This window comes from Stegodyphus dumicola, chromosome 2 (genome assembly GCF_044657685.1).
Source record: "Stegodyphus dumicola isolate Sdum_Otavi_A_Nest chromosome 2, ASM4465768v1".
NCBI lineage: Eukaryota > Metazoa > Arthropoda > Arachnida > Araneae > Eresidae > Stegodyphus > Stegodyphus dumicola.
The window spans coordinates 189190212-189215894 of NC_140769.1; the positions used below are offsets into that span (position 1 = coordinate 189190212).

Here is a 25683-nt window from a genome sequence, read left to right on the forward strand (position 1 = left end):
ATATTTGAATTGTAAGAAAAGTTCAGTTAAAGTAACACATATGGGCAGAAACCCCTCCTATTAGTTCTAGCGACAAGTTTGTCGTTAAATATTTCGTTATCTTGGCATCATTCTGGAAATGATCAGATAAGCATTTTCGAAGTCCTAAGAGAGATTTTTCTTGAAACTTGCACAAGTGTTTATCCTGCCTTTTGAGAAAAAGTATAAATGTGGGCTTCGTTGGAGCCACAAGTCTTAGTTCAGTGTCTGCGACACTTTTCTTAGAAAGCGCCTCGCCTGGTGACTGCTTTTTTACTTTAGACATTGTGAATGATTATGATACCATTACACGCCGAACAAGTACTAATTTAGAAGTCAAACAACAAAAATCAGCGTTATATTTTTAAATTTTCACAGGACTAGTTTCGATGGTTTTACCGAACCATCATCCTCAGCTGCAAAAGCGCAAATGAACGAGATAAGATATAGTGATTAGATGAGAAAACATAAGAAAGAACGGACAACTGTCAAGCTACTGGCGTCATCTGTTGATGAAACCTGAACTAAAACATAATTTCTTTAAAGGCTGAAGGCAAAGATGGATTGGAATTAGGGTCGTTAACTACAACAGAAAGATTTTTTTGAATGTGAAATGCCTCTAGAAAATCCGTTTCACCAATGGAAGATGTTTTTTGAATAATTTTGGCTGCAGAAAAATTGAAAGTGGGATTTTTGGGCCAACAATGCTGGACAACAGAAGACCTCTGTGTTTCCGTTTTTCTAACATATGCCTCATTTTCCTCAACGCGAAATTTTAAGGCTCTCTTAGTTTGACCAATGTAAATTAAACCACACTGGCAAGGAATCCTGTAAATACCTCAGGAATTCAAATCCGGAATGGGGACATTGAGTATGGAACTCGGAATTTTATTGATGGAAGAATAAACGACCCGAAAGTTACATTTCTGTAAAATGCGTGTAATTTTATAGCTAATTGATGTATAATCTCCTAAAACAAGAGTGTGCCTTTTGGTGTGTTGAGATGAGAATTTTCAACTGCGTGATTAATAATGTTGTGTGAAAAGCCCCTGTCAATAATAAAATGAAGCTAACTTTCGTTTAGTCGGATGACATGATTTGAAGCGTGGTGGAAGGCAAACTGATGAAGGTTTACGGTAAATCGAAGTACTGAAGTTGGATTTGTTACGTGTGACCAAAATGTCGAGAAACGGAAGAGAATTGCAAGTCTCAAGTTCAGAGGTGAACTGAATAGCAGGATGAATGGAATTCATTGTTGAAAGAACTTTATTTAAATCATCTTTATTACCTTCAAAGAGTAAAAGTATCGTCTACGTAGCGGAACCATGCCGAAAAGTTTAAAGTTTCAAACAATTTTGATTCATAATAATGCATGTAGATATCAGCCAGGATGGTACTGAGGGAGCTTCCATGGCTAATCCCTCAGTTTTCTTGTAATATTTATTTTGGAAAACAAAATGCGTTTGTTTCAAACAGAGTTGAGTGAGGGAAGTTAGCTCATCAATCTCGATGCAAGAGAAATGAAATTCGCGAAGTCTGGTTTCTAGACATCGTAATGTACCCTCCCCTGAACATTGGTGAATAACGATTTTACAACAAAAGAAACCATGAGTAAATTTTCAGGAGAAATGTTTTTAACTTTTTTTTTACAAACTCTATTGAAATTTTTATGGTGTAAATGTTACTATCTAATAGAGTTGAAAATCTAGAAACTAAATATTTAGCTAACGGATACGACGGCAGTGCGTAAATTTTATACAATAGGGCGGAAAGGAATACCACTTTTATGAATTTTGGGAAGAGCATAAAATCTGGCACAATTCACAACAGATGGGATAAGCGACTGTTTTAAGTTGCTTGAAAGGATTTGTGAAGATTTGATCGCAGCTTTTATTTTTGACAGGTCCGAAGGTGAAGGATCTTTAGGGATCGGATTATATGGTCCTTTGTTTAAGAGTTTAGTGACGCCCATCTGTGTAAGTGGTTTAATCCATGACGACTATCTGGCCACCTTTGTCAGCTTTTGAAATGATAATATCCGAGTTAGAATGAATTTCGCGCATTGCAGCTCTTTTTCTCGCGTTTAGATTTGTTTCAAAGGCTTGTTATTGAATTTCACATTATGAGCGATAAGATGACTAATCATTTCTTTCTGTGGATCAGAAACTTTACTGAACTTGAAAGCTTTTTCGATAGGAGCCAAAATCTTTGGAATCGAGGGTTTGAAGTTTGTGAGAAGTTAAAATTATATTTTAGAATTCGCTGTTGTTCTTCTGATAAAGTAATACTAGAAATATTAACTGTTGGTTTAATGTTTACAATGGGAAGATTTTTTGAACTACTTAAGGTCTAGAACTGAGAATACAATTAACCGTCGAAAAAACACCCTTGCAGTTAAATTCGAAAAACTTATTTTACAGTCTTCCAATTTAAGTAGTTTAAAAAATCTTCCCATTGTAAACATTAAGCCAATAGTAACCCTCGATAAATTTAATCATTTTGTCTTCATGCCATACGGTTTACGTACAATAAATATCTTTTTTGTATTTACTTTTCTTCACGGTGTTGCAATTTTGATGGCCAACAGTGTACTTCAATAAAATTTCGATTTCCTCATGTTTGTTTGGCGTAGTTATGAAGATTTCTGAGAACCCGTAACACACAACTGGATAGCTTAATGCTTGAGATAGAAGAATGGGTGAAAGTTAATTTGGGCTGTAATACTTGAATATGAATAAACTGATAAAACCTCATTTCTCATTTTAAGGACAGAACAGTATGCATTCTCCGGAAGCAGAAAATTGCAATCGGACGAATGCACAGTTTTTTCCATCTCTGTCTTTATAGCTAAAATAAGTATTGTGCTTAGTAGATGTAAGAATTTATTATTCTTTCAGTTTTATGTCAGTTGTTAATGTATAAAGTCTCTTGAACTCCTAATTTCTTTAAGCCGCCGCTCGAGTGGGATTAGCAGCAAAAGGTCATTTTAAAGAAATTTATAATACAATATTTTAAACAGAGTCTTTTAGGCATTCAAAGCAGTATAATACTTATTTCCAGAAGAGAAAGTAAATTCAAAGAAAAATAAACTGAATTATCTTAATTTTAATAAATGCTGAACTCAATTTGTTGGTGCATAAATAAGTGCTGAACTATTATGTGTTGAAACCTACCTAAGCTTGATTTTTACTTTTCAGAACTGACGAAATAATAATTTACTTTATTAGCATTTGGTCATCTATGAAAAATAAAATCAAAGTGGATTAGTTGATGCTATTCTTTTTTTGTTTCCAAACAGAGAAAGCATAATATATTGGTTGCTTTGTCATCTGTTGATTTCTATTAAGCAAATTTAAATTTCTATTAAGAAAAAAAGCATCTTTATGTTGGCGTAGATTGTGAATAAAAATTTGGAACTTTGGAACTTTGCGGTTATACTGACTTTCAGCAGGAAATTAAAATCCTGCTCTTGCCAGTTCCTGATGTGATCCCATGTGGGGCCTGGCAGAGTAGAAACCTGAAAGAAATTTTCTCTCTTGGAGGTAGAAGTGTGCTGGAGAGAGAGAAAGAGAAAAAGAAGCACTTTGCTCCTGTACTGCTACATCTTGGATGGAATCCGCCAAGCAGGGGCCGGACATAGAAGCTTCGGATGACCTGTGTAGGATAGCCCGAATACTAACTGTAGTCGTCGGAACCAGTCACGTGGGAGGTCACCCTCCCAGAAACTGACCCCGATTGATGCTGCTTGAAAACCAGAAAACTGGAACTCAGAATTCTGAACTCAAGAGATGGGCGGCGAATGGGCGGAGGTTTTTGTCTTCAGCCAGGATTTCGTAGATAAGAATGTCCGTAAAATTAGCGGGATTCACATTGATAATATTATTAAAAAAGTTGTTGTTTATTCTGCTGAGGTAGTCCTGAATAGTATCTATTTTCAAGTCCGAGTGGAGGGTCTTATTCCGAACATAGTAAGGAGCTTTTGTGATGATTCTTAGCACCTTATTTTGAAGCACTTGGAGTTTGCTAATTTCGTTTGCTTTGTAGTTTGCCCAGGCTGGGGAAGCATACGTGAGAATGGGTCGAATTACAGTTTCATAAATCCTCTTTTTCAGTCTGAGGGTGAGGTTTTCATTCTTTAGGAGAGGGAAAAGCCTGAAAATGATTCCGTGTGCTTTTCCGCTTACTCTAAGCATATGATCCTTCCAATTGTAGTTCTTGTTAAGGGTAACTCCCAGGTAATTAGCTTTATCAACTGTAGGGATGATTTTGCCAAAACGTTTAACCTCAGTTCTGACCCGTTTCCTCTGTCTGCGATTTCGAATGAGTAGAATCTTGGACTTTTCTGGCTGAATGGGTGTTTTCCAGCGACTGCACCACCCCTCAATAACAGCGATTTTGGCCTGAATTCTTGACAAGGCATACTCTGGGTTTAGAGACTTGGTGGCTATCGCTGTATCATCAGCGTAGCTGGCTGCGAGAACATTTGTATCCTCTGAAAAGCATGGGAAATCGTTGGCATAGATGATGTAAAAAAGCGGGCCTAAAATTGACCCTTGAGGAATACCTGCGTAAATATTTTTCATACATGAAGTTGCATTTCCAACTCTAACGGTGCAAGTTCTATTTTCAAGGAAGGACTTGATAATGAGTATCAGATTTCTGGGGATACCGAGATGAATTAGCTTATAGATTAGCCCTGGATGCCAGACGCAGTCAAAAGCGAATAAAAATTTAAAATCTATGCCAAATTATGTTTGCTTAATTTTAATTTTTATTTTGGTGTTTTTCTCTTCCAATTATAACCGTTAATATTATTTTAATTTTTCCCATTTTATTTCAAAGTTTAAACCTTAGCGATTTCATTTTATTGGAAAAAAATCATGGCGCATTTAGAATCCGAATTATTGGAGCATTCTTTTATTCCAGTCCTTAAAGTAATTACTAACAAACCAGAAGGCCCACAGTTTGATACCAGCCACGAAAATGATGGCACTTCCAATGCTCATAGAGAGATGGCGTCAATGCAGTAACTTATTATGAATATTGCGCATGGCGTTTTGCAATAAGTTGGTTATAATTGTAGTTATTTAACTGTTCTTGTGAAGCTCTACTCCCTTCCTTCAGATCTTAAAGCATCAGGGATTGTTCGTACTCTTTTTAACTCATCAGGATTCCAACATATGCCTTTTAGCGTTCCGAACTCATCTCACCAACAACAGTTATAACCAAAATGTAGGGTTGATAAACACGCCTCTCAGCACAAAAGGCTCATTCACGCTATAGCTGCGCTTTCATAATATCGTATTGTGGTCTGGAGAAAAACTAATGCAACTGTCTCTCTGCTCAGAGAAAACTGTTTATAGGATCCGGACTTAAAATATGCTTTTAACCCTGTAAAGCGAATTGCAACAATGTGAATACTTTCGAGTAATCTGTTAAAAGCAAGTAACTGTTACTGAAAATGCAGTGAACTTTTACTAGGGGGAGCAGTTCAGTAAATATTTGAAACTGAGTTAGGGAAAAAAGAAATGAAGACATTTTAATCTAATTAGATAATGATATTAACATGTGTTCGTCTCTTTTTAAGTAAGATACGATTTCTATAAACCTCTGGTAATTTTCAAGCTCATTAAAGCATTGCTTTCATTAGAAGACTCCACTTTAAAAAAGCTTATCTCAATGCTCAGTTAGTGGTAGTATACCAAAAAATGTTGAATACTAGATATTATTGTCTGTGCTATTTTGCTGACATGACTCTTGCACTTGTAAAAAATTAAAATATTTGATTCAGAAAATCTAATTTAATTTAAAACTTACCTCATCCTGCAGCTCGTTTCTGAGTTGCTGTGAAACCTTTCTTTGCTCGGCTTTCGCAGCTTGCAATGCCATTTGGAGTCCTTCCTGCGAGTTGACGCTCTCACTGCTGCTGCTGTTGCTGGAGAGTTGGTCTCTGGGTGGTGGTTCATCAGTAAGTGCTGAGGTTCGTACGATGACTTCCTTGGAAGCAGACGGCGCTGAGGAAGAAGATGCGGCAGAAGGGGGATCAGGACGTTCACGAGATGATGCTCGCGTTGAAGCTGTCTGTCTAAGAGTAGGGTGTGATGAACCCCTAGGCGTGGGAACAGAGCTGCTGCGCTGAGGAGGAGCACTGCGCGTTGCAAGGGCGGAGCGCAAGGGCGTAGGCTTTGTCGTTGTCGCCGTCTCGGTAGGCGATGTGACGGGGGAACGGCTGGTTGTACGGGGCGGAGGTGGAGGGGGTACTTTCTTGGCCACTGCTTCCGGGGCGCTCTTCACAGCCAGCTGTGAAGTCGGTGAGGGCCTTCTCTCTTGAGGCGTCGGTGACAGGCTTTTAGTGACAGGAGTAACCTGTAAGGTCTTTGCGCCCGGGTCAAGAGCAGTGGGAGAGCGCGCCTGGGGCATGCCGTGTATGGGGGAACGGACTGGGGAGTCCGCACTAGGATAGGAGGGTAGCCGCCTCTGCGGCCCAAGTAAACCCGGTATGTTGTCTCGCTGTGTCGTCTTCTGCTCGGCTGGCAGGTTAAAGGTTTGCAATTCGCTCAGCAGGGCGTCCAGCGCCGTCTGCTGTTTGGTGTGTCCATCAGGTGGTACATGGATCACTGTGTGCGTGCCTCCATCCAGGCTGTGGCTCTGCAAAGGATTCAAGGAGGACGTCACCCTTCCCCGCGGCTGCACGAGGATAAGAAATAATTAAATCGAGGACATTGCCAACGCTGCATGATGCACTGAATGCGTCCATATGATATTTATCTGAGTTTTGTCTCTCTTCAGCTGCTACAATTCGATGAGCTCAGCTATGTCAAAATTAATCAAACGATTCGATTTGAGTCTACGGAATAAATTGAAACTATCTAGATGAACCTGGTTCTTTTACCTGAAAAGCACGGGTACTTAAAACTCTTATGCAACTGAATTGCGAATCTTTCAACAATCTTTCATTTTGTTAATATAGCTTTATTTCAAAAAATAAGTTTTTGTTTAAATGAAATTAATTTTTAAATCCATTCATCGTATAACTGCAGTGAAAAATTAAAAGTAATATAAAAAATTCTTCATAGTCTCTTTGGGGTGTTAATTTTTTCCTTATTTGCTGAGAATTTATGGAATTTAAGGAAATGGAGAAAAGCGCAAGCTAGGAGAAACGCAAAAGCAATGGCAATTTAGAATGTATTTAAAAGTCCAATACGTAATTTCACTGAATTCCGTTTTCGCAGTCTGATTCTGTTTTCGCAGCCAGGTTCTTTCGAAGAATATTTTTATATTTTATTTTTCTAAATCAGTATGGAAAGTTTGCAAATATCAGTTTTGTTATAAAGCAACAAATTCATCCCTTTTCCGCCCATTTCTCCACCTCGGAGCTAAAATCTAATATTAATGAAATATAAAATTGTGTTTAGTTTTTCTAGTACACATAGGTTACCTTTGCATCGACTAAACAACATTTTGCAGATCTGTTATAAAATTGAAACTTATTTTATTGCAAAAGATTTAAATATTTAATTATCATAGTAAATGTTTGGTTCTGATGATAGTTTACTATGTACAAAGGGTACTGTTATCGCTACAAAAATGTCTCCCATATAACACATAATTAAAAATGCACATTTCCCTTAAAAATGTCATAAGTGCTATGGTGTCATCATTACTGAAAGATAAATATTTTATCATTTGCTATGACGGATCAGTTCCCAGCTTTTATTCATTGTTTATGACTTGAATTTGAATTTCTTAAATTTTAACATAGCATACCTTAGATCCTTAGATGGCGTGTAACGTCTCATGTTTCATAGCAGTGATCTTTTATTTATGGTAGTGGTCATTGTTTATGACTTGAATTTGAATTTCTTAAATTTTAACATAGCATATCTTAGATCCTTAGATGGCGTGTAACGTCTCATGTTTCATAGCAGTGATCTTTTATTTATGGTAGTTTGCCATATCTCTCAATAAGCATCTATTCTCCAGAATTTCATGTATAATTTTCATATGACTTAGAGGACAACATGAAGATATCATATGACATTAAATTTACATTGAAAACCGCAGATTGAAAGTTTTAATTTTTGTCTTTTTTATGTGTTAGTATTATTTTGTTTTACTGATAGTTAACGAAAATTTGAGCCATGAAACTTATGCTAAATTAAAGTTTCTAAGTATTTTGCCATTGCTTCATGCAAAAATTGTAAAACAAAATCAGAATTTTGGGATTTAATTTACTTGATTTTTTTTTGTTCAATAATCTCCATTTCCTTCAAAAAATATATTAATTCTTATGAAAGAAGTTTACTCGCAAGAGGGCTCACAGTATTGTATATTTGTATATTTCTCTTTTAGGAGCTGCAGTAAATTGCTTTATATTTTGAATGAGTTAAAACAGTTTTAGCATTTTATTTGCATTACGACATTCCCTGCTTTTATGTTAATATTTAGGTTACCATGCAACCTGGTAGGCTTTACAATTAAACTTTATGTTACAAAATTCTTTAAAAACTCCGTAATTTCAGTTATATTTGAATAAAATTGCATTAAAAAAGTTCGTTTCAAAATTCACTGATGTAACAGATTCAGCCGTTGACTTCGAGTGCAGTAGAACTCCAGATATGGGAGACGGTAATTATCTGAATAACTTATTTTTAAGCAAAATTTAAATTCTCTTTATTTTATTCACGTGTTTTCAACTGATTTATTAATTTAATAATACAAAAATATAGTAAAATATATTTTATACATCAGCGATAAAATTCTTTCACTATGCATTGCAATATATGCATATTTGCCTCACAGGAAAAGTAATCTAATCCTCTAGATGGTATATGGTCTCAGTTAATTTAAATATAGGAAATTCTACTGTAAATCTGGCTGTTAAAACTAAATCCTATTAAAATTATTGAAATGTATTTAGTATAAAAGGGGTGGCCAAGTTCCTTGATAGTACGAGCCGTTTTTCAAAATTTGAAATTTTTCGCGAGCCGCAATTGAATACGTATTTAAAAGATATGTATTATTGAAAACATATAAATAAAAGTATAAAATATGTGTACTGAATTTAAAATATTATAAATTAAACACATTTGTTTTACTTTTCTTGATAATTTTTTTAAATTTGGTGAATAATTGGTGACAGCACTTCTCAGTAATTCTTTGAGATGCTGGTTAGTTAATACTGATCAGTTTTTGGATTTCACGAATTTTAAAGTGGAATAAAATGATTCATATATGTACGTTGTTCCGAATATTGAAATAATTCGACAGGCAGACTTTTTTAATTCGGCATACTTTGATTCTGGTACAAATTTCCAAAATTCAGTAATCGGAGTCGACTTATATTTTAATTGTAGAGCTTGATCTTCTTGCATGTCTATTAATTTTAATTCTCCAGATGCTTTTCGGATCATAACTATATTGGAAATGGAAAACTCACCTTGAATTATGTTAACTTCAAATGGATTCAGAAAAAAAATCAAGAGACGATTTAAAATATTTCAAGTCTTGAAATCTATTTTGGAATTCCGTTAATATTCCTTCTAGCTTTTTTACATACTCGTTGAGTTTTTCTTCTTTAATATAGGAACAAACTTTTTTAATTCGAGGAAAATGACAAAATGTTTTATTTTTAATGTCCTTTTGAAAAAGTTATAATTTAGTTTGAAAACTGAATATACACTGTGAGAATTCAGATATTATTTTATCTTTTCCCTGCAATTGTAAATTCAGTGTTTGCAAATGTTCCATGACGTAAGTCAAAAACATTAAGTCTTGTAACCACTCGCCATTGCTTAATTCTGAACAGGTTATTTCCTTTTCTTTTAGAAATACAGTTATCGCATTAAACAAATATACAAATCGATTTAATACGTTCTATCTTGATAACCATCTAACAATGGAAAAGAAATTAATGTTATTTGGAAGTTCGTCCTTTAATTCTTCAAGGTACTTGTTGATTTGTCGATGATTTTTTGCATTGATGCGAATGTAGTTTACAATATGTAACCCTGTTTTCATAACGTCAGGATATTTTAAATATTTTGTAACGAGATGTTCTCGGTGAATTATGCAGTGAATCGGCATGAATTGTGGAATTTGAGGATCATCTCTTAAAAGCCCAATAAGACCGATTTTTTTTTTTACCCAGCATTGGAGCTCCATCAGTTGCAATGCTAACGAGTTTATTAAGAGGCACTACAAAAGTTTACATTATGGAATTTAATTCATTTTTAGTACCGACACCGCGGGGTGACTCTTGAAGTGCTACTGAATCTAATAATTCTTCTTTAACAACGAAGTCAGGTGAAACAAAACGTATGAAAACTGCCAGTTGAGGAAGATCTGTGATATCTGTCGATTCATAAGCTGAATGTAATACAGTTCTTCAAATCATTTAAAAATTATATTCAAGAGATGTATTAATTGCAGTTATGCGTCGTTTGGTTGTGTGTCTCGAGATGGGAATTTGCGAAACAACTTTGTGCAGTGCTGTATTATTTGGATTTAAAACTTTAAGTACATCTTCCAAGTTTTTTTTAAATAAACTCTCCCTCTCCATGCGGGCGTTTTGCACGAGCAATATTCCAGGCAATAACAAAACTGGCTTCAGCCACATGATTAGCTTGAATGTTAAAGGTAATCAAAACTGACTGTTGTGTATTTAAATTTGATTTTAAAGAAGCAAGTTTATCTGATCTTAATTTGGAATTTGCTGGATACTAATTAGAAACCTGAGGATGATTGGTTTCATAATGTCGAAGTCAATTGCTAGCTTTATAAATTTCGACCGTAGAATTACAAATAACACATAATGATTTTCCGTTATTGTCAATAAAAAAGAAATTCTCCTCCCAATCAGTATTAAAACTTCTATTTTCTTGCTTGTATTTTCTTTTTTTTAATTTTCGTTCTCTATCGTCATATTTTTAAAAGAAATGGAAATAAATAAAGAAATTTAGAAAAATACAAATTTTGTGTTATTAAAACAATAAAAGCACGTGTTACATACTACAAATAAATTCACGTCTCATAATTCACGAGGCAGTCGAAGGGGAAGAAAATCCGATGAACGGAACTGTTACGCCACTGTTTATGTTCGTTTGCGCAGTTTTCGATGAGTTACGTCATTCTTAGTGTGTATACGTGTGATTATGGCAGAGCCTCGAGGGCTATCTGCCTAAGAGGAGGGATGCCTTCGTGGAGGACTTTCTAAGGGAAACTGGCTCGTATACACGTTACACATGGGGAAAACCACAAAAACACCCATGCAGCCAGCCTGTTCGCGGGATTTAAACCTCGGATCGAACTACCAGTGTTCAGCGACTTTACCGCTCGGCCGCTGGTGGGCCTACATCATTCTTAACTTGAACGGAAATGAAATTTGTTACAACGTTGCACTTAGTCTTTCATATTTGTTGTCAGTAATTTAAAAGACATTTTGAAACACATACAGAACGATAATAATCTTTTAAAATATAATAACACAAAAATGAAAAGGGAACTCGGTATATTTATCGAGAGCCACAAATAATCCTTCAAAGAGCCGTATGCGGCTCGCGAGCCGCAGGTTGGCCACCCATGTAGTATAACATCGATTACTTCAAATTTTAGTTTCATTGCTTTGAACAAAATACAGATCCTAGATTTTAACGTATTTTAAAATAAAAGGAAAATATCTTTTTTCTATATTAAACTCTATGTAACTTCTCTGTGAGTAATTGGAAAATGTTGAGCTTTAAATTAAAGTTAAAATAAATGTTGAGCTTTAAACTAAGGTTCAATAAAAAAGATGTAATTAAGTTCGAGTGTTTTATTCAGTACTACAGTTTATTCAGTGAGATATTCAGTACTACAATTTATTCAGTCAGATATTCAGTACTACAGTCGCTTATTTAGGAAAGCACGACCCGCTCCTTTAAGGAATATACGGGTGTGTGCTAGAAATGCATCATATAAAGCTTGTACCTTTTAGATATGTTTTCATTTTGAAATACTTATACTGAAATTACTTATATTGAGAATTTTAAACGCATTTCTCAAATTTTTGTATACAGTAAGATTACATAATTTTTTTTATGTTGTTAGCTATTATGAAGGAATAATTAAATACTCTACTGTAACAGACCTATTTAAGTGTAATTGAACTATTTTATTCATGTCACGAACTGTAACCGAACTATTTTATTTAAACGCCATCTCGTGGCGATATGAAAAAACGTCAGTCAACCTCCAGCCGCCATGATGATAGCTTACTATGTTATGTTATTCTCAATGTTTGATGTTCCATTTGGTATATGTTTCATTTTTATGTATATTTCTTTTGTTTGTAACCGTTCCTGTGTGCTCTGTTAATAAATCCTTTTAAAGCTAGCCGGCATTAGTGTCTATTGAGGAACGGCTACATCACATTGGCGCCTAACTAAATTTGAATCCAAAATGGCGCAACAAAATGTTTAGAATTTCTGTTTGGCTTTAACAAGCTCTTACTCCCGAATTTAACTTTTAGTTGCTGGAGATCGGCTCAGTTTCTTTTCAGGTGTGGACTACTGGTCAAATATTCTGGAAACCAATTCTGGAATTAAAATTGTCATACCGTGTTGCTAGCACATCGAATCATCAACTGGACAATTTCAACGGAAAAGATAAGTTTCGTTTACATTATCGTTTAATCTGAGTTTAAAGTTCTTTTAAACTGATTGTTTATTATAAGCTGCTTCTTAAAGCAAATATAAATTCTTTACTGAAATCTCATTTATTGAGACTACATAAGAGTACTAAACGAAAGCAAACGGCTTTCTGTTAACCAAACGTTATTTCTTGAATTGTAATTTGTTATTTTAAAATGTTAATGCGCGTTATTTTAAAATGTTAATGCGCATATTAAATTAATTTGTAGATAATATTGTTTCACTGAATACATGTTTTGATGTTAAATTTTGAATATATTCATGGACGTTGTTCATTAGAATTTATTAGTTTCGCTTCTGCATACAGCAGCAGATGTTTCCCCCCCCCCCCGCGGAAATGTTTAGACTAGCGATGATTTATGATGTGTTTACGTCAAATCTTTTATTATTTTTATTTCCTTTGAGTGCTGTTGTTCCTTATTAAATGTTTTATTCTACATAAAATAAAATATTGTACTTGTTGATTTATCTTTCGACGAACATTTTGAGAAAATGATTATAGTATAATACTTTAAGAAAATACGATTGTTTTCCTTTAATGAATGCATGTCTTAAAAAATATTTCTTGAAGCGAAAGAAAATAATTATGAATAAAATCGAATGACTATTTAAATAAAGTAAAAGAGTTAACTGTGTGTTGCTTAATCAGCTTAATATTTTGTTAGGATTAAGATTTCGAAGAATTCAGCTTAAATATAAAAGCTTATGGTAAGACATTTATCTATGTTTTTGTATGTTTTGCTAAGTAGTAAACAATTTTTGAGCAATTTATTATATGTTATTTTCTTGATACAAGTTGAATTTATGAGGGCATTTTATGATATTTTTACGACTCCGAAATAATAAACTTTGTGATTATTATTGTTTACATTTATAAATACTGTTTAATTGTGGTATATAAATGTACGAGTAACATTGTTTACATTCATACATGCTGTTTAATAGGGGTATATACATTTTACTTAAAGGTATAATTATTAATTCTAAAATACTGTATTGTGAATAAAATCGAAATAGCAACAAATTCAACTTCATCTTTTCCCTCCCCCCTGACCTCTCATATAATTATGGCTTACCTTGCCAAAGCACGAAAAGAGGATTTAAAAACTCTCGCTGCAGAACTGGGTTTCACTGTAAACGACACTATGCGAGTAATAGATCTTAAAGATCTTATTGTCAGTTCTGACACTTATGATGAGGCTTTTACCAGGAATCTTCTGGAAACTTTAATCGAAACTAGACAACAAAAACAACGTGAAAGCAACGATCTGGAGACACGTCAAAGAAAAGAACAAGAACTTTTATTAGAATTGGAACGTTTAAAAATAAACCTGGCAGCTGCTAACTCAAACCCTAACTATGCCGCCTTTGCTTCAAATGCAGCATCTGAAACAAATATTCAACACCTAATCCCTAAATTTGCAGGAACTTCTGACATTGCAACCTACCTGCAAATTTTTGAAAGACAATGTGAGAAAGTTAATATAAAACAAATAGATTACATCACTCATCTCCTACCTCTTCTGCCTATAGACATTTCGCAAATTATTTTAAGAGAACCAAAAGACAAATTAGAAGATTATTCTTACATCAAGAAGATTCTGCTACAAAAATTCAAATTAAATGCTGAATCATTTCGAATTAAACTTACTACACACCAAAAACACCCTGGGTCTTTATGGAAAGATTTTACTTACGAATTAAACAATTATCTCGAAGAGTGGCTCCATAGTCTCGATGTTACAGACTTTGAATCACTCAAAGACTTGGTCCTGACGGATCAGCTTAAAAGAAGAGTCAGTAGTGACGTTAAGGAGCATTTTATTGATACTTGGGGAAAAATAAAGAGTTCATCTGAATTAGTACAGAAATTGGATGATTATGAAGCTGTACGTGTTAAAAATACGAACTATAAAACTGAACTTCCTGGCAGGCGGATCTATTCTTACAAACCGACTAATCCATCCAAACACAAAGTAGAAAATCGAACAAGTGACATACAGGGAACTCATAAAACCTTTTCAAATCGTGTTCAGCAACAAACAGAGGAAAAGCGACCTCCTTTAACATGCTATGGGTGCGGAAAAACTGGTTTTATCAAGTCTAAATGTCCAGACTGTAACCCCCCAAAGACTTCAAATTCATCAAATTTTGGCACTATCCAAATCCGATCCTGTTTATCTTCCACTCGGACTGCTGTATTTCCAATTAGTTTTGGTGGTGTTTCCGGTACAGCTTTTGCCGACACTGGTGCTAGTCACTCAATTGCAAGTGAATCCCTCTATCATATTCTGCAAAAACAAGATGCAGTATTTGAAAAGACAACACTAGAGGTGTCTTTCGCTGATGGTTTGGTATCTGAAAAAGAGGTACTTCGCACCGAACAAATTATTCTCGAAGGCAGAGAGTTCAAAACTCCGCTCCTTGTATTGCCTGATGCCAAAAATAGCTCGACTCTGTTAGGAATTGACTTTCTTCAAAAAGCTAAAATTGTTTTAAATCTTGCTGAAAATAAGTGGAATTTTTCTGATGAACCTCGAAGAAAATATAGCTTCGTGAAACCTCATCAATCCCAAGTACTGGAAGAAAGCCCAGTTGTTGTAAACAACTGCCAACTACGAGAAAACGAAGGACAACAATTAACTACAGCCCAACGGCTTGCAACTGATACATTGCTTAACAAATATCACACTGTCTTCAAAGTAGGGGGAGAAGCCACTCCATTCATTGAACATTATATTAACACAAGAAACAGCCCCCCTGTTTCAGTCCCTCCATATCGGATTAGCCCAAGTAAGAAAGAACTGTTGAAAAAGGAACTTGATTCCCTTCTAAAACAAGGTATCATAAAAGAATGTGAAAGCCCCTATGCCTCTCCTGTGGTTCTGATTCCCAAGGCAAATGGAAAAGTACGGTTATGCATTGATTATCGTAACCTAAATGCTCAAACCGTTCCAGACACTTATCCTTTGCCACGTATAGATGATTTGTTGAGTGAAGCAAAACCGACACCTTATATGTCAACTATTGATTTGAGATCCGGTTATCATCAGGTGAGAGTAGCTGAAGAAGATCAAAATAAGACTGCTTTTGTTTGCCCTTTTGGTACATATAAATTTACCCGAATGCCCTTCGGATTGAGAAATGCTCCTGCCACTTTTTCTAGATTGATAGATAGGTTCCGTTCTGGACTTAATAATGTGTTTGCTTTGGCATATTTAGATGATATCATCGTGCTGTCATCTAGCTTCGAAAAGCACCTTTCTGACTTAGAACAAGTTTTCCAACGTCTATCGTTATTCAAGCTCAATGCTAATCGTGAGAAGTGCCACTTCTGTTGTGAAAAAGTGAAATATTTAGGGCATTACATTACTAAGCATGGTATAGCTGTTGATCCACATAAGACTGCTGCCATTGCAGACATGCCATCGCCGAAAACTGTTAAGCAAGTGCAATCGTTCGTACAAACGTGTTCCTGGTATCGTCGATATATTCCAAATTTTTCTCAAATAGCCAAACCGTTAACGGATTTAACAAAGAAGAAAGCGCTGTGGAAGTGGGAAGCACAACAAGAAAATGCTTTCCAAGAGCTGAAATCCAAATTAATTAATCCGCCGATTCTTAAGCAAGCTGATGGAACGAAGCCTTTTATCATTCGCACAGATGCTAGCAATGTAGCCATTGGAGCAGTGTTGCTACAAGGGGAGAAAAATGAAGAACACCCTATAGAATATGCCAGCCGCTTGCTGACTGCATCAGAACGAAACTATTCCACCATAGAAAAAGAAGCCTTAGCAGTAGTATGGGCACTCAACAAATTTAGAGGATATGTTGAAAGCCAGTCTATCACAATCACCTCTGACCACCAACCATTGAAATGGCTGATGTCTTTAAAGTCACCAACTGGTAGGCTCGCAAGATGGGCCTTACAAATCCAATCCTACAATCTGACTATCAATTACATTCCTGGACGATTGAACTTTATTGCTGATCTATTGTCTCGTCCTATTTGTGAACACTCAAGTACAGATTCTTGTCAAGTATGTGCTGTCTCTGTCGAAATCCCCACTATTAGCCCTGCAGAATTAAGACAATCACAGCTAGAAGATGATGATCTTCGGAAGATCATCGAAACTTTTGAGAGTCCAGAGAAAGAAGCAGACTGTGCAACTTGGACTGGAAGAGGCTACGTTATGAACAGAGGAGTTTTGTACCGATATTCCCCTGATTCAGAAGAGGAAGAAACTCAACTAGTTATACCTCAAAAAAGAAAAGCAGATATCTTGAAAGAATATCATGATTCGCCAACGGCCGGTCACTATGGATCTGAAGGAACATTTTATCGAATAGCAAAAAGATACTACTGGGTTGGAATGAGAAAGGATATAGCAGAATATGTCAAAAGCTGTCTCGAATGCTGTCGTTATAAAGCCACTAATCAAAAGCCATCTGGTTTACTTCAAACTCCAGTCTATGCTCAACGTTTTGAGACCTTGTCAATTAATCTTTTCGGTCCCCTTCCTGAAACACCGTCTGGTGAAAAATGGATTTTTATTGTGCAGGACTGTGCTACGAAGTGGACAGAACTATTTGCTTTAAAGGAAGCCACGGCCAGAGAATGTGCCACTATTCTTTTGGAGGAAGTCGCCCTTCGATTTGGGTTACCCAGGAAAATAATAAGTGATAATGGTACCCAGTTTACTAGTGCTGTTATGCAACAACTATGCTATATCTTGAACATTGATCAAAGTCTTACTCCTGTCTATCACCCACAATCTAACCCAGTTGAAATGAAGAATAGAGATCTGAAACCACGTTTAGCAATACTTGTTGGTAACGACCATCAGTCATAGAAGGATAAACTGCCATTAATAAGGTTTGCTTTGAATACATCCAAATGTGATTCAACTGGACATTCTGCTGCTTTTCTTCAATTTGCACAAGAGTTACGAACCTTAGATGATGTAAAGCATGATATAAAAGCCGTAATTGAGAACGATAATTTTGTTCCCGAAATTACTCCATATTTGAAACGTTTTGCAAGAAATGTACAACAGGTACGAGAAAGAGTCGAATTGCATCAAGATAAACAGAAACGTTATGCTGACAGAAAACGAAGAGAAACACCGAAATTCGTTCCTGGAGATAAAGTTTGGGTCACCCTCCACACAATCAGCAAAGGTCCACTGAAGAAAACTGCTAAATTCATGCCGAAGAGAGATGGTCCTTATGTGATAGTGACTACAAGATTTCCAACCACTTATGATATTACCGATCCTCATGAACCAGACAAAATTCTCGGCAAGTATCATGTTTCAGCCTTGAATCCATATCAAGATCGAAATAAGTTTCAAAACTCAGCTCGTGTAACTCCAGTGGTTCCCTTAAAGAAAAGAGGACGCCCGAAACGTGTAATACCACCCGAATCTGCACCTGTTGCACTAGGTGCAGGTGACGCTAAATTTCCTGCTTGTCAAACTGGAGCCCATTCATCTGATTCTCCGCCCGCTGCACAAAGTAGACAAAAGTCAGTTCCTGACTTCTTGCCGAGACGTCTACGAAGTCAGAGGGGGAGGATGTAACAGACCTATTTAAGTGTAATTGAACTATTTTATTCATGTCACGAACTGTAACCGAACTATTTTATTTAAACGCCATCTCGTGGCGATATGAAAAAACGTCAGTCAACCTCCAGCCGCCATGATGATAGCTTACTATGTTATGTTATTCTCAATGTTTGATGTTCCATTTGGTATATGTTTCATTTTTATGTATATTTCTTTTGTTTGTAACCGTTCCTGTGTGCTCTGTTAATAAATCCTTTTAAAGCTAGCCGGCATTAGTGTCTATTGAGGAACGGCTACATCACACTACAAAGAAATTCAATAAAATTATTAAGAAATATTTTAGTAAGTGTTATAATTATTAAATTACAACAAATCCAATTTAGAAAATTTTAATGTACAGTCCATTATATCCTCTCATTTTTATCATATCAAGTGACAAAAGTAATGATAATAAAATGCCATATGGGTAAGATCATTTAGCAATCTCTAAATGAATATTATTGGAAGTATAGAACTTTTTTTCATATATTTGTTTTGAAATATTAAAAAATTTATATTTTTCATGTAAATAATTATATATAATATTTAATTACTTAATTTTTGCTCTCATATGTTTATTTTAAAATGTGAGTGAATTTATATTTAGTCATATAGGTAATCATGTATGATATCAAATTACTTACATGGAAACGAAAGAGAAACATTACATGGATCGAAATTAAGATTGTGAAATAAAACTCATAAAATTAGCATATTAGAATGCTCTCATATTTGATTACGGACAAGAGAAAATACAACGAATCATTTGGTGTGTATCGAATTCTTATTTGTTTTGATACGCATGTTATAACCATTTCTTTTATTGATACTTATAACTGAAAACTATAAAATTAAAAAGAAAGATTGGAGAAAAAAATGAAGTGTATTTTTAAAGGTGCTCTGCGAGATATTTATGGGGGATCAATACTTAAAATTATGTATGATCGTACAGCACTCTTTTGAAAACGTTTTAGACTAGACAAGAAAATAGCGGTTGGAAATCAGTTTTATCTTAGACACCAATAAGTAGCCCACAAATACCAAGAAATTTAGTTTGGTTTTTAAAGTAGATAGTGAAACTTTTAGGATTAAGAAGTATTTTTGTTTGTGTTATTTCTGCTAAACAGACCTTTAGTTACAACTGTAACATCTAAAAAAAGAAAAAACGTCGGAGGTGGAAGTTATAAATTGAAATAAAAATAAAATTTATTAAAATTAAATACATTTGAAATAAAAACCTGTACAGTGCTTCTTAAATAATTATACTTATTAAGTTGTCCAATTGATAAATTTTTATGAAAGAGCTATTATGAAATAGCTATTATGCTTTTATGAAAGAGCTATTATCTTAGTAAATTTGAAATTAGTTCAAAAGACCAATTAAATTTATTGTAAAATATACTTGTTAGTAATAATTAAGTGACAATAGGCCTGTGTTTGATGGGTGTGGGAAGCTACTACGTATAGTTTGTTTAAAAACATAAAGATTTTTAACGAAATGTTTCATTTCAATTGTTTAATGTTTAATTTCATTATTTAATGAGATGTTTACTTTCATTATTTAATGAAATGAACGATATGCTAATATTATAAATATAAATATCTGAAAATAGTATTTTTGAAATCGTATTCGTAATGAACTAAAGTATATGAAGAATGAATTTGTAATGAACTGAATTAGAATGTTTCTTTAATTTAAACAAAATTACACTGGTTTCAGAGCTATCAATCTTGGAAGGGATGTTCTTGTAGAAAAATTCCTAAAGAGAAGCACCTCGGTATTAATGTTTGACATTAGAAACATCTCGAAAGTATCCATGCAACGAGCTTAATCCAGTAACAGAAAATAAAGAACCAGGAACGAAATAGTTCAAATTAATTTTTTAATTTGAATGTATTCTGTATCGAAAAATATGGCATGATTCGCTCAGCTGAAGAAACGCATTCTTGAATGTAAGATGAAACTCTACAAAATTGCATTTTAGATGCTGAATTTGAATTATATATTTACCCCTCTTTTTAATTTCTAAATACAGTTAAATTATTTGCAATAATCTTGTTTAGGATCGCTCTCAGTGCATCATATGGCGTTTAATTACTTTCCATTTACATAGGCTTATAATACACACAATCTAATCACAAAATGGTAACTGTTAGATTATAAACTAATAAAATGTGCTAATTTAGTAAATGAGGGGTTCATAGGCTTAAATGACTGCATAATATATTAAATCAATAATACTAAACAATACAATATGCAAAAGAATTTTTCATTAATTCCACTTGCCCTACAGCATTAAACTTTTTCTTCATAGCCTAAGGGGCATAAGAAACTTATAAACATTATCATTGATCTATTTATTTGGAATGATGTAATATTTAAATACTGAAGGGGACAGTTTATTTAGGTAAATAACTGACAGAGCACAAAAGAAACCACTTTAATACATTTCACAGAAAATATTTTCATATGCGATTTGAATAAAAGTTAAGATGATGAAAAACGGCACAAGATGGAGGGGGAGAAAAAAAACCCGCTCACGATTTTTTTAGGTAGACCGAAATGATGATAGTAAATTTACAAAAGGACATGACATCGTATCTGAAATTGTGATTACACTACAGTATGGAAAAAAATAAACAGTGGCCTCTTAAGAGAAATCAAGAGGAAACATAACACATTAATAGTTTTATATAGTTTTAAATTCTACATATGATTTGTATTTTTCTTTAATAATGACCTTTGTGTTATTCTAAGACTAAGTATTCTTTCTAAGATCAGCCAAAATTTGGCTGAATTACGAATTAGTTAATGTGTATTATTATTATTGTGTTTAAGGTTGTGCATTATTTTTATAACAGTTTTGAGGTCTATGTGTTGATATTTAATTTTTCTTTGACATTATTCATCAGTGACAGAAGAGATATTTGACATTAATATTGGCCTTTTAAATTAAAGTAAATTGAGTTTTAAGTTCACTTAACACAGAATCTGAAATATATGATGAGATTTTCGTATTTTTACATTGATTTACGCCTACTGTTCATCAGAAATATAAACAATTTTATTATTTGCGTATTTCTTTTGTCGTTGTAAGTTAATGCGACAAGTATATACACATTGCACGCTAGAGGCAAAAGAATATGAATAAGGTAACAAGGTAAAAAATGCTTATTAACCCCTTTCTTTATTAATTATTAACAATTTACTCAAGTAAATAGCTTTTTCAAGTGGATAAGAACAGAAAACAAATTTTACGGAAGCAAAAAAGCAGTGATAAATTTTTTATACTAAAAAAATATAACGATTTTTATCCCTGATTCAAGAGAGCTAAATATTCAGTTTTTTATATTTTATATTTTTAAAAGCAAATCTGTATTTATAAAACGTCGAAATAACAGTTATAACAAAATATTTCAAGGGGAAGTTATTACTCTGACGAAAAATAAGTAGCTAAAATTTTCATTTGTAAAATGTAATTTATTATAATTTATTTGTAAAATATAATTTATTTTTATTACATTTGTAAAATATAATTTATAATTATATAGTATATAAAAAATCCATTTATGAAGTATAAATGTTTTATCATTATTCCATTTGTAAAATGTAATTTGTTTATAATTTATAATTATATAATATATTAAATATCCACTTGTAAAATATAATTTTGTATTATATTTGTAATGTTTTATGGTAAGATGAACTTAAATCTATCAAATTATCAGTGACACGAGTATTTGCTGCGGACTTACAGTGAACTAAATAGCAAGTTTACATTTCAATAATTCATAAAACGAATCTTCTTTATTGGAGCGTTAATGATAAATTCTTTCGAATGGTATTAGTCTAGGAATGATTTACCTAACATTTATTACGCATTTAAAAAAGTATTTATTAATCACAACATTTTTTAACAACTTGTGCCGTTTCGTATATAAATCTTCATTCCGAAACCAGTTTCTCGCAATTTCTAGATATTCCTAGAAGACATTTATTTTTCCGGCTTTATTTTAGTAGTATGTGACTGTATCCATGTGGTTTCCCAGGTACTCCATCGGACTAGAAGAGGAGTGTTGAGAACCAACCTGGTCAGCCCATCCGAGGGTTGAATAACCTCTCCACATGCTGCATGGGGGCAAAAAAAGTAAAAAAATCCCGCTCAAAAATTTGTTCTCAAAACTTCAGTCAATGAAAGGCAAAAAATCATTATTGATTCAATTTTACTACTAATCATAGAGAACAACAGAACGTGCATGCTTTTGAGCTTAAATCAAACATAGCTCGGTTGCAAGTCGGTGGTTACCCTGACAATATCTTTTACTATTACTTGCAAAAATGACATTGTTTTACCATAGTCGATTATATTAATTAAGATTATATTAATAGTATACAGAATGTCTAACCATTGCTTAAAAAAGAGAATGCTAATTAATTAATGAAACATTTATGATAATTTCTAAAGAAAAATTCATACAAATTTCTTCTTCTAGATAATGAATTCAATTTTTAAAAAAATATAGCATTGACCTATAATTAAAATGCATAAATAAATGATAAGATAAAGCGGAATATCTAATGTTTTTTTCCTAAAATACAGAATTTGTGGCAATGAATGCAACTAAAATGTATTTCTGCAGAGTATTAGATTTGATATAATTTCAACAAAAGAAATTTGTGCATTATTATGTAGAAGACTGTAAAAAAGGTAATCTTTATTGATAGCAACAATAGCTTTATATACTATTTTTTACTTTTCCTACACATCGCTGAAGTTCTGTTAGTATTTTCTAGATTATTCAGCAATTACGAATATTTATGCAATCAAAGTAAAATATTAAACAGCTCGACTTTTCCTGTTAATAATTTTCAAATTAAAATTATGCTCTCAAACTGTAGTACTTAAAAAAGCATGCAAATAAAATAAATTAATTAAAGTAATAATTAATAATCTAATAAATAATAATGTCTTTAATAAAATAATTAAAGTATTAATTAATACTATGATAAATAATAAAGTCTTTAATAAATTAATCAAAATAATAATTAATAGTCTTAATAAAAACATCAGATTAAGCTTAGAAAATTGATTGATTTAAATCGTAGAACTCATTTTCAAATGAACCTCATTAAAAATGTAAACTTCATCAAATTTGGTCTGCAAAATTAAGCCAAATTATTTTAAATAATGTCTAAAGTATTAGACAAAGTGCAGAGTATTAATACTCGAGACAGTCTAAACTATAAACTAGAAACAGTTATTGTCTTGTAATCGTGGAGTAAGGCAATGGAAGTGAAAAACATTAATTTTAGTAGTTACTATGCATTGCAGAACTTAGAGAAAATATGTTTGTAACTTGATTTTACCTAAGCTTTGCCTGTTTCAGCTTATATTAAGATAATAATATTTCTGTTCAAAATTTACTTCATTATCCAAGTTATCATTCTGTAATAATACATTTTATGTTTGGGAAACAGAGTATCAGTGTAAATTCTTTTGTATTTAAACATCTTAGGTTTCTTCAGGCATCGTTTTAAAGAAATGTGTACAGAAATCAGGTAATTTATCTCATCATTTGTTTTGTTGTGTTAAATGTTTCCTATTTACGAATTAATCCAACTAGATTATGCATTTTTTAGTTTGTTTCGAAACCAAAGTACACATTTTGTTTTCTTTCTTAAAAAATACATTTTTATATGCTTTGTAAAACAAGTTTGAAATTATATAGCAGAGATTAAACTGTTACATCAATGCACAGCGAAATAACAGTAAGTAATAGGAGATTAGTAACTCTAAAGGCTTTTGAAATGATGCAAATCAGAAACATCTCGTGAACAGACAGTACCATAAGTTGTTTAAAAATTTGTATACATATTTTAAAAGCTAAGAAGACATTTCTTAAGAATTGTCGTTTGTAGTATTTTCTAATCGAAAAATTTTTATGAAAAATAAACGCCCTTTAATTTGCAACTAGAACATAACTTTGTCATGAAAATCTTCAATAAATATCTGTATTTCTGGGTCTAATCGTTACCTGTAATGAGAGGATGATCTGAAGGAAAAAATAATCTCGATGCTTATATTAGGCATAAAGATTTTGAAATAACTATTAAAACAGTATGATTAGTCTCGTAAACGTTTATGGAACAATTAACTAATCCATCATTAAGTGGATATAAGTCATGATAATTAGATATGTCAAAGTAACCACCGCAAGCCCAAGCTTGTGCAGCGCGAAACATAAGGTGCAAGATAAAAAGCCGCGTGAAGAAAAAAGAAAGAAACATGCTTGCATAAAAAGTCTTTTACCAGTGCATTTTGCGATCAAGGCTTTGCCCAACAGTGATCGGCGAATAGCATTACAAAAGCGTGTAATTTTACTTGCGAAATATTTCGTCAATATGGCAACAGGAAAAACAACAACAACAATTAAAAAAAAGGTAAATTTTACGCATATTGCATTTTCAGTAGTAATTCTTACATAATAATACAAGAAAAAGTGTTTACTATGGCAAAATATTTCACACAGTTATGTATATATTTCTTTCTTTAATTATAACACATTCTGTTATTGCTTAAATTTGTTCATGTATATGTAATTTTCATATAATTCCTCAGAAAATAATTTTATTTAAAAGGCAATAAAAATGATGTTATTGTAAAGTGATAGTTCTGTCAATCTTCTTTAAAAAGAACTTAGAATAGAGTGAAACAAAAATAAAATGGCATCAGAAAGAATTTTATATACACATGGATTTCTTATTATCTGACTCATCCAGCAACTTAATTAAAATTACTGCCATATACGAGGTTGGAAATTTTGTTGATTTAGCTATCAGTTGTTGATTTAGCTATCAGCTGATTAGTATCAGTTGTTGATTTAGCTTGAAACCTTGGATTATTACATTAATTTATGATATGATTTAGATTTAATGCAGTGTTAGTTATAGGTTTATTGAGTAATATGGCTCAAATTAATAACTGAATCAAGAATATCGATTATAAATCTTAACAATGCAAAATGAATTAAAGATGTTAGAGTACGTATCTATGATGCAAAATATTATAGAATAAATTAAATTATTTAAATTATTCAAGATATTTTTAGATTTATTTATTTATTTATATTTGTTTTGAAAAAAAAATCCCGCAAAGTTACAATTATCTACATTCCTAAGAATGCAAAGGAAAAGGATGGAAAGTTCTGTGAAAACATCATACATTTTTCAAAGGCGAAGCAGCTAATTATATTTTTGTTTCTGACGAGCATCTGCTGTAAATTGTTCGCGAATACATAAGATCAAAACTAGAGTAATAATGCAATGTAGGGACAAATAATTTATTATTAGTTTGTTGTTTACTACAGCA

The 25683-nt window shown here is 33.1% G+C and overlaps 2 protein-coding genes across 10 annotated transcripts in view; one reads left to right on the forward strand and one right to left on the reverse strand.

Moving 5' to 3' along the window:
* The window catches only part of LOC118191423 (GDP-fucose protein O-fucosyltransferase 3-like), a 143799-nt gene that overhangs the window by 80814 nt on the left and 37302 nt on the right, over window positions 1-25683 (forward strand). Inside the window, exon 8 of one of the 2 annotated variants that reach the window (XR_015039684.1) lies at window positions 23831-23873. The exons of the other annotated variant lie outside the window; for it this stretch is intronic. The gene's annotated coding sequence lies outside the window, so the exon portion shown is untranslated. The remainder of the gene's footprint in view (window positions 1-23830; window positions 23874-25683) is intronic. 2 annotated transcript variants of the gene reach the window in all.
* The window catches only part of LOC118191457 (coiled-coil domain-containing protein AGAP005037-like), a 769544-nt gene that overhangs the window by 13389 nt on the left and 730472 nt on the right, over window positions 1-25683 (reverse strand). For 7 of the 8 annotated variants that reach the window (XM_085811562.1, XM_085811561.1, XM_085811564.1 and 4 more), the window contains 2 exons: window positions 22403-22442; window positions 5836-6705 (listed from right to left, as the gene is read on the reverse strand). In XM_085811562.1, coding sequence (XP_085667688.1) covers window positions 5836-6705; window positions 22403-22442 — 910 coding nt within the window. The remainder of the gene's footprint in view (window positions 1-5835; window positions 6706-22402; window positions 22443-25683) is intronic. The other variant, XM_085811563.1, reaches the window with a different exon arrangement.